The sequence below is a fragment of the Alosa alosa genome, chromosome 6, assembly GCF_017589495.1.
Source record: "Alosa alosa isolate M-15738 ecotype Scorff River chromosome 6, AALO_Geno_1.1, whole genome shotgun sequence".
In the NCBI taxonomy this organism is placed as follows: domain Eukaryota; kingdom Metazoa; phylum Chordata; class Actinopteri; order Clupeiformes; family Clupeidae; genus Alosa; species Alosa alosa.
Genome location: NC_063194.1, coordinates 9,366,343 through 9,376,610, shown reverse-complemented (window position 1 = coordinate 9,376,610; position 10,268 = coordinate 9,366,343). Strand labels below are relative to the sequence as shown.

The window sequence follows — 10,268 nt, the reverse complement described above, 5'->3', positions numbered from 1 at the left end:
AGTATTTTGATACAAAATACAGAGCCATTTCCTTCAACCCAATAAAATGCAAAGGACAAAATATTATTTTGCATTTGAAACACATATTACATGTTTCAGAAATACTATCCATCCCTGGGAACAGGCAGATTACATCTTTATAGTTGGCCAATCCAAACTTTTCTCATCTGTTGTTCCTCGTTGGTGGAACACACTGCCAGTTCCTACAAGGGCAGGGACATCCTCCATTTTCAAAAAACTCCTGAAGACCCAGCTCTTTAGAGAACATCTCCTCTCATAGCAACACTTACAACAAGTCTTACTGATCCTAGCACTCACCAGCCGTCTTAAACTGACAAGTAACTGTTAAAAACAGCACTCACTGATGCACTTATTCTTACTGTACTCTAATGTTTTTAAATTGTCCTAAAATTGTTCAGAATTGCTCTAAAACTTAAACTGTTTACCATGTTGTTAGTCGCTTTGGCTAAAAAAGCCAAATGTAATGTAATGTAATATGATGACATCCTTAAGTTAATACTGTATTTCACCAGTTAGGGCACCAAAATGGCCAGTAGCTGCACTGTGTAGCCTATCTTGACATGTCTAAGTTTTGGGTTACAATATACAGGTAGTGGGCTCTCTGTTGATTTTAACGAGTAGGCCTAAGCCTAAAGTTACAGCATTTCTATCACAATTGACCAGACTTTGACCTTTTTGTCTTCTTTTTAAACAAAATTCTGGCTATGATTGTTCCTTGTATTGCATCATGAGCCATCACTGCACCTATTGCATTCTACTGTAGCCTTAAGCCTAGCTCAGTCATTATGTTGTACCACATCACCCTCCATTAGAAGTGCAATGAGCTGCATTGAGCATAATAAACTGCATTTAGAATTCCAAATCCATATTTCTAGATATTTTGGTAAAAGTAACTTAAAAGTAAAACAATAGTAGTTGTCTTGCCCAACACTGATTAAAACACATGTCACTGCTTGACTAAATGAAAAATATAGGCTACTGAACATGCATGGAGATCGTCATAGTTGACAGAAATGATGATTTGTGCCAACATGTTGTAGAAACACAACCACATAGGCCTATTTGGTGCAAATCTTCTACATTGGTTATAGTCAGAGATTCACATTAACTGTAGGCCATCACCACAAGTGTATACTTAACGTTTTTGCCCAAGTTTGTGTGCCGTCATCACATTTTGCAAAATAAGGCTACCTTCGTTACTAACCTAGTTGATACTTTATACGTGCATCGACTCGCGATTGATTGTGCATCTAATGTAACACTCGGTGGAGAGACTTCCACTTTCCAAGTTCCACTTTCACTGTCGTTGTGAGCTAAAAGGCTACTATATGGGGAATACTTTAAAGTTCCTTTTGAGTCAACATGAATAGGTTTTCTTTAACCTGTGCTACACTTTTCCACCAAGTTGTGCGAAAATTGTAGGTACCCGGAGTTTTTTTTATGTTGACAGACAAACTACAGTAGCCTACATGGTGCAGTAAATGGAAGCTCTTCGTAGCGCGTGCAACTTACGTCTATAAAAACAATATATTTATGGAATAAAATTAGACACCTCTGATTGCTGTTTACGGTTAAACTGCGATGATGTGAACACCAGCCAGGGCACTTATATAGCCTAGGCTACCATGCATGGACTCGTAGGCTATATTTCCCCACAAAACAAGCGGCTGCTTGGACAAATCCACTTGAGGGGTGGGGCAGGGGGGCGCGATCGTACACTGTAAAAAAAGATTTGTTGACTCAACTTAAAAATATGTGTAACCTGGTTGCCTTGAAATTTTAAGTTGTTTGGAAATCAGATAATAAGTTGACACAAAGAGACAATTCAGTTCACTCAACTTAATGTTGAAAGTTCACTTAACTAATGACCTGTTCAGTCAACTAAGGTTTGTTTGTAAACACAACATTCAATTTAGTGGATCCAACTTCTAATTATGCATTGCATGAACAAATGGCTGTGTGGACTCAACTCCAATCTACATCAGTTCCACAACATTATATAGTGGGGCTAATGTGCATTTTCAAGTTGTCTTGACTAAGCTTTGTATTTGTGTTGACTTCATTGTGTTTGTTGTACTAACATATCAAGTAAGTTGCCTCGGTTGCCTTGAAAATCTAAGTTCTTCCAACTTTTTTTTTTTTAAGTTTACACAAGACAAGAGTGCGAGATAAGATTAACAAAAACATTTATTTCACACATTCAAGTGTTTCACACAATAAGAAACATTGCTAAAACACAGCATCAACATTTTTTAGTATTATCTACTCTGATCAATATCCATCTGCCTTTCAGGATTCTGCCAATATAAATCAGAAGCCTTACTGTTAGTGCGGCTGTGTGTGTGTGTTGTGTGTGAGAGAGAGTGAGTGTGTGTTGTGTGTGAGAGAGAGTGAGTGTGAGTGTGTGTGAGAGAGAGAGAGAAGGGGGTGTATGTCTGTGTGAGAGAGCATCTGTGTGAGTGAGTGAGTGTGTGTGTGAGAGAGAGAGAAGGGTGTATGCGTGTGAGAGTGTGTGTGTGTGAGAGAGAGAGAGAGAGAGAGAGAGAGAAGGGGGGTGGGGTATGTCTGTGTGTGTGTGAGAGAGAGACGGAGAGAGAGAGACAGACAGACAGTGTGTGTGAGATAGCGAATGCCTGAGTGCGCAAGACGGTGGCAAAATAGCAGAAGATATATGATTGAGATACTGAACAAACAACTCTCAGGACTTCTAGTCCACCTTAGCATTGACAGCTAATATTTACAAAAACATTTATTTCACACATTCAAGTGTTTCACACAATAAAAAACATTGCTAAAACACAGCATCAACATTTTAGTCTTATCTACTCTGATCAATATCCATCTGCCTTTCAGGGTTTTCTTTTCTGCCAATATAAATCATAAGCCTTACTGTTATAGTGACTGTGTGTGTGTGTGTGTGTGTGTGTGTGTGTGTGAGAGAGAGAGAAGGGGGGGTGTATGTCTGTAAGAGCATCTGTGTGTGAGTGAGTGTGTGTGTGAGAGAGAAGGGGGGGTGTATGTCTATGTGAGAGAGCGTCTGAGTATGTGTGAGTGTGTGTGTGTGTGTGAGAGAGAGACACACACAGTCACAGTGTGTGAGAGATAATGAATGCCCGAGTGTGCAAGACGGTGGCAAAATAGCAGAAGATATATGATTGAGATACTAAACAAAACAACTCTCAGGACTTCTAGTCCACCTTAGCATTGACAGCTAATATTTGTAAAACAGTGTGCTTACCAGAACATGCAAGGTTTGACAAAGCAACATGATCTAAATGAGAGGCTATTTGAGTGAGTAAATAAAAGCTTTAGCAAACTTAAAAGACCGGAGTAGCAACTCCAAAGTATAGCCAATAAAACTGTTTTTTTTTTAGAGATATAACATAACTGTGTGCTTTCCAGAACATACAAATCAACAAGACAAGATTTTTAGTTTCACAGGCTCATGGGCATGAGCTTGTTCCAGAGTCCATTAACTCTTGAAGAGCAAGTGTCTCCACCAATGTTCATTATCACCTTTTGTATTACCTCAAACATGTACTTGAGCCCTTTTGGGTAATGGATGTTGAAGACATAGAGCAGACCCATCAGCAGGGCGAATGCGTTGGGCACATCCCTCAGGTCCCGAAGAACGACATACACCTCCAGAATCAGTGCAATATCAATCATCTCCTTGGGGACAGGGCGTTGAGGATCCTCCTCTGTAACCACCAAGATTCCGACGTCCATTCCTTTCACTGCCTCACTCTCTTCGGTTGGCTACACAACAAAGTAATAAGAATAGATAGCTAATCAGCATTTATTCCTCAACACATGAAAATTCCAGATGCATTGCAAACTTGGGTATAAAAATATCTGCTGCAAACTAATGTAAACTTATGTAAACGGAAGAAATTCAAATTCAAATACATTACACTTTCAAATTAATTGAGCAAGGAATCCCGTCACTGCAATTTTGAATAATTCACTTGTTCTCCATTTAAGCAGATGTCTTTCCACATGTCCGGATTCTTATAACAAGACATATTTTCTAGATATCCTATAACTACAGGGTCATGACTTCATTTGGATCAAAAAGATTGAGATTAGCAAGTGATATGGATTTCAGAGAGACATTGATTCCTCACATACCTTACACATCTTGAAGAAATGGGAGGGATCGTCTTTCAGGAAATGGGACAGGCCAAGGAGAACAACTGCTCTCTTCTGTTGATTTGAGATTTGGACAATAGAAGAGGAATGCAGACCAGAAAGGACATCAGTGCTGCAAAAGTACCTTTAAAAGTTTGGGATCCCCCTATAGCAAATATTGCTATGAACAGCACATGAAGACATTGTCAGAGTAAGAAAATGATTTTAATGTAAATTACAACTTTGTAATTCAAATGTTGCCTTCATCAAAATAACCACTTTTTTGCAGCAATCACAGCCTAGAATACCTTAGGCATAGCCTAGAAATCTAGACGCACCCTAGCGGCAGCAAATGTAATTTGCAGCCAGGGTAGTCTAGCAACTCTCTGTTGACTTGCGAGCTGGAAAAAACAAATTTTGGTCAGGCCAATCACATTGTGTATAGAGTCGGTGGACGGGCTTAACATAATGACAGCAGAGTTGCTACGGTTCTGCGTGAGTTCCCCGCTACTTGAAAACAACTAAGATGGATGCTGCTGCTGGCGAAAAGCACGACTCGAGTTAAGCTTATTTAAAGTTGGCAAAAGTTTGATCAACTAGCTCTGCTGGTGGGAAAACACATGGGACTCGTAGTTGTAGTGCCATTCTATTGCGTGCAGAGGGAATTTGAAAGACAATCCCGCCCCTCGGATTGAACACTGCAATGGTTAGTTCCCAGACCCTACATATTCATGTGGGTCCCGTTCGTCAGGCTACTTCTAGCTGTCACTTTTTCTGGGTAATCTGATGGTCCCCAAAACCCTCAAGCTGCCTCTATTTGTGCTAAGGCTGTAACTGCTGCAAAAGGTGGCTATTTTGATGAAGGCAACATTTTAAGTACTTTAGATTAAAATAATTTTCTTACTCTGATGTCATCATGTCCTGTTTATGTTATCATTTTGTTAGGGAGATACACATACCAATCTTTTCAGTGATGTACTTTGTTTGTGGCTATGGCTTTCCTATATGCATTGTAGTTTAATGGGCACATTCTCCATTCATTCTGATAGACACCTGCACTTACTAATCTGAAATAGATGCTTAAACAGACTTGGCCTAAAAGGACAGTCAACAAGCAAGGAAACGATTACTTACATCATCATCTAGAGACTCAACAAAAGGCTTAAGTTCCTTGACACTCTGCAGTCTCTGTCTGTACAGACGCAGAAACCTAGGGACAAACTCATCTAGGCGGTCAAAAAACGGTTGCTTCAGGTTCGATGAGACAATCCGCCTGAATTCTGCTTCAATCTGCATAAAAACCAAGGACAAACGTGGAGACAATTTTAACATAAAATAGAATCTAATCAAAGGAAGAATGTTATACAAGTCACTTTAATAATACATAAAGTAAAAATAACACTGACCTGTCGCTCTGTGAACAAAGCTGACCACCTGGCTTTGAGATCCTTGACCAATGGCTCCTCCCCAATGATTTCCTTTCTCCTCAGAGAAAAGGTGCTGTCCATAAGGGCATCAACTTTCTTCCAGTCCACATTCCTTTTCATCATTTCACTCTCTAAATTGCGTCTGTCTTGTTCAAGCATTTCCAGGCTTCTATTCTGAGGGGGTTCAGGCAGAAAATTCACCTCCGACCTCATAGCCTTCTTTGGTCTTCTAGTATCCCCCGATGCTGACCTTTTATGTACAGAAAGCTCCACAGACCCAGCAATACGCAATTGCTGTCTGAAATTCCCCATTTTATAGTATATACTGTATTTCCAAGCATACCACCCACATGTTGAGCCAGCCTCTTTCAAGCATGGAAATTTGTCCACCAATGCTTTCGCAACAATGGCACACTCTCCATTGGTTGGGTGGGTCTTTATGGCAAATATTGCCTCTGCCAAGCCATCAAGAATGTCACTAGACATAGATTTAGGCACTTCTAAGAGAGAGCCATCTCTGAAATATCCATCATTGCCACGCTTGAGTTTCAACTCTATGTCAGTGGGGAACTTTGGGATGACAAAGGGATCTGGTAAAAATCCACTACGTCTGGGAGTTGAATCTCCAGACGAGGTTGATTGCAAACTAGCAGTGTCCAGTGTGGAATCAGAGAGCTGGTCATCATTCGAGGTCTCTTGTGCATTTGACGGCTCTGGGACATGCTTCTGGAAAACCCTCAAAGTAGCTCTCTCCTCTGGCAGGTCGGACATGCTGGTCAAATTGCACAACTCATTTCCGAAATTTGGGTCTTCAAACTGCACAATCAGCGTTGCATCCAAACTTAGTTCCCTCTTCAATATGTTGATGAATGCATCAAGTGTTTCCGGAACACTTTCAATTCGAAGTCTTCTGATGTCATCTGGTGCAAGGATTACACGAAATAGCATAGTTCCTAGAGTCATGACACAGAGAAACAAAACACACAGGTTTCAAGATAAAACTAAGCATGCATGAATGATGTTCAATATGCATCAAAAGGCAAAACTATGACTGATATTGTTAATCAGTGTAACACCCACAAGAACCAAAGAATAAATAATACAAATGGAAGACAGACAACGCATTGTGTGTGAATCCCGACAAGTTCACTGCTCTGAATATTTATCAATAAAGGAGACTTAACAAATTAATACTTACCTTACTTAAGTAGAAAAGCTTTTGCAGAAATGTAATGTCCTTGGATGGTGTATAATGACAGCGGAGTGTAATCATGGAGATCCTGAGGGTCTACAATGGAGATGTCCGAGGTCTCATTCCTGCACAGTTCATAGCATCTGAGGTGGTCAATATACCAGGCTGTGAAACGTTCGACAATGAATGACACTTTCTGTGACACAACCAGTATTTTGACTATTTTAGCAAAGTCAGGCAGCCCACATGTATGTCCAACAGATACAACCATGCCCTCAGAATATGTAGTGCCATGTAAAGTCACACTTGAAGTAAGACCAACAGACTTCACTCCGCTGTATTTCTGTTGAATGGCGGTCTTCACAGAAAACTCCAAAAGTTCTGGTGAAATATTTGTAACATTCACCACCTCCAAGTCAGGTTTGAAAACACTTGGCATTCTAAGATGGTAGGCAAGAAGAAGCTGATGGTGTGTGGATAGAGTGAGCAGAATGTTCTTGAAATTGTTCACATCTCGCACAACCTTCTTGAAGTAACTATGTTTTGCTTCAAACCGGATAGTCCAAAAGTCAACTAAAGGGCCGAAGCATCTCACAAGGTGTGCATAATGTTCTATGAAATGGTGTTTCGGTTTCAACCTGTAGCCAGGAAAAACCTCCAAGAGTAAGCTCCTATGGTCTGATATTTTGGACTCCAAATAGCACAATGATTCTTCTGTAAATTTGGGGCTACACAAGATCTCGACAATGTCTTTCAATTCCAAGAGAATGCCCCATGCTTTGTTATGTTCAGGGACTAAATGGCCGATTATGAGTGGTAGCAACCGAAGCAGAGTCCAGTTCTCATGGCCGTTGCCACCAATAGTCCCTTTGACAAGAGAACTCTTGGTTATTTTATGAGGTCTGTTAAGTTTGTCAACAAATCTGTAAGGAAATGTCCGAATTGCGTTATTCAATTCTTCCAGTGTGAAAAACTTACATGAAATGAAATCATTTATACAAACAGCTAGCTCCTCTCGGACTACCCCCTCAAACAAGTCATGCAAGATATCTGGAGGGAATCCTTTTGCAGTTTGAAAATAACATAATCTATCCAATGGACAAGCTCGCTTTACACCATCAACACTTTTCAAATGTTCATTCTGTTGCAGTTCAGACACACATTCATCAATGGACTCTTGAGTTCTGAGGGTAAACTTTCCACTTTTAACTTGACAACCTTGTATATCATTACGATCAGCTAAGCAAAACCTGCAGAACTTGCCTCCACTGAAAGATTCCCGGAAGCCAGCTAGTGAATGAGCACCAAGATTGTCAGCGGAAACATACACAATTGTGCCAGTTACACTCGCTCCTAGTCTTCGAACAAAAAGTCCATCATTTTCAAGAAGCGCAATGTCTTTGATCAGAGGCTCAAGAATCCTCTCATTTCCAAAAGTACTGATGTCTTTCTTTCCTACGACACAAGGTTGCAAGATAGATAGATGAAAGAGAGGACCTATACTGAAAAGGTAGATTAATAAGCACCCAATACACACCACAAACCTTGTAGTCACTTTTGGCGGTACCTAAGGGGTTACAAACCTCGAAATCATCAATGAACAACCCAAGAGCAATGTGAAATTCCTCACCAGATAGCAATGCATTCTCTTTTCGATTCAAACTGTCATAAAATGATCCATACTGGCTTGTATGTGAACCTGAGCTATGATGTTGTAGAACTTTATCAAGTACATCATTTCGGTTGAGTAAATCTGAAAGAACACGTAAAATTGGAACATACACAAAGGTTCTCTGTCGAGCAGCATCTAGTACGTACTCAACTGGCTCAATTATGGTGAAATTTTCTTTGTAGAATCTAGCTCTTTTGTAAGTAGTGCCAAGTTCATTTTCTCTAGACAAGAATTTGAAGGGGTTTGATTTCTGAACAATATCAGACACCTGAGCAAGAAGAGGGGCATCACAGTTGCAGTTATGGTGCTCTAATATGGGTCTGATTGACCTTATAGTAAAGCTTTGTGCCAAAATGCTTATTTGATAAAGTTCATCAACTATATCTTGTATTGCAGATTTAGAAACATGCAAAACTGTCTGCATTTGTGTGAATAAAGAGGTGAGACTATACTTAATAGTTTCGTCAATGTCCTCTTCATCATACTCATCACCACCATCATCAGAGTCTAAGCCCAACTCAATATCATCCTCTAAATGTGCATGGTCAGTAACTACAGCATGGGCCTCACTTCCAAAAGTAATAATATCAGGTCTTACATCATCTACACTAGGTGCATGGTGATACCTGCTCTTGTGAACCTTAAAGGTGTTGTATACATTTGATTTGAAAGAGCACTGTTTAAAAGGACAATTCACTGTTTCCTTACTCTTAGCATGCTTTCCTAAATGAACGAAGTATTTTGTAAGGTTGAAAGGTTCACAGAAATCACACAGTTCACATAACAGTTGTGCATTTACAGGTTCAGAGTCAATTTGTCGAGCATGCTGGGCAACCAAACGTTTTTTTAAAGCTACTTGGGTCTTGAGGGTGCAAGGACAGTCTTTGTATATGCAGGGAAAGGGGCAAGTAGTTCCATTGAATCCATGCTTAACTTTGTAATGCCTTATTACTTTCCGCTGATTTGCTGAGGAAAAAGTACAAAACGTACAGGTCCAATGCATCAGCCAGGCCACTGAATTAATCTTCGGTCAGTTGTTTCTTAAGAAAGAAAGAGACAAAAATACTGCATTAGCATGGCTTAAAATACAAACAAATGGCATAGGTGTGTTGTCAGATAAGCCTGTTATTTCAGGATATGTCATGCAATTTAAGGATTATGCCCTATGTTGGAAGGCTATTTAATGTCAAACATAATGCATTGGTTAGCCCTTTCCCTAGTAGTGTACTAAGGCCTACATCATTCGAAAGAAAACAAAGCAAGTCAGTCGGATAATAACCCTTACTTAATTGCAAGCGCACGTGCGCACACACACATCACTACACACGGTAGCCTGTTGTCCCTATCAGTTCATACTTTCTAATGAATACTTCAGTTCAGTTCGAAAAATATAAATGGTTCACTACTTCAATATTATGATTGATTATATTCACGTTCAAGTTTCACTTCATTTAGTTATCCCTCTAGGGCTCTGGTCGGAGCCACGTGGCTCACGCGACCTAACGTACGTTACTTATCAGAACATGTTTGGACAGATCTGCCAAACGTTGCTCCACTTTCTTAACCTATCTCAGCGAGCATGGAGATGTCCTAAAAGATAGTTCAATGCCGACGAAACTGTACTCTTTGCTCATACTTTCACCGTACACATTTCACTATATAGCCATCATCATTATATGCTTAGTTTTTAAACGGAGTCTTGTCTCATGACCTAGCCGGTATCATGGAGCTTGCTAGGCTAGTCGAACCAGTTAACGTTAGCTACTCAACAAAAGTGCTAACTACCTTAACTAACTTTCAGAGGATTAGTTCGTTACTTGCATAA

General features: G+C 40.0%; 1 protein-coding gene across 7 annotated transcripts in view; it reads right to left on the bottom strand.

Moving 5' to 3' along the window:
- Window positions 1-2,970: 2,970 nt before the first annotated feature.
- Window positions 2,971-10,268, bottom strand: part of LOC125295682 — a 16,793-nt gene continuing 9,495 nt past the window's right edge. For 2 of the 7 annotated variants that reach the window (XR_007193686.1, XM_048245046.1), the window contains exons 2-6: window positions 6,778-9,483; window positions 5,559-6,532; window positions 5,287-5,442; window positions 4,153-4,227; window positions 2,971-3,780 (exon numbers count right to left, since the gene is read on the bottom strand). Coding sequence is in view for 6 of the 7 variants with exons in the window: in XM_048245046.1 (XP_048101003.1) it covers window positions 3,457-3,780; window positions 4,153-4,227; window positions 5,287-5,442; window positions 5,559-6,527 (1,524 nt within the window). In the remaining variant the exon portion in view is untranslated. Of the gene's footprint in view, window positions 3,781-4,152; window positions 4,228-5,286; window positions 5,443-5,558; window positions 9,484-10,268 lie in introns of all 7 variants that reach the window. The other 5 variants (XM_048245041.1, XM_048245040.1, XM_048245043.1 and 2 more) reach the window with 4 other exon arrangements.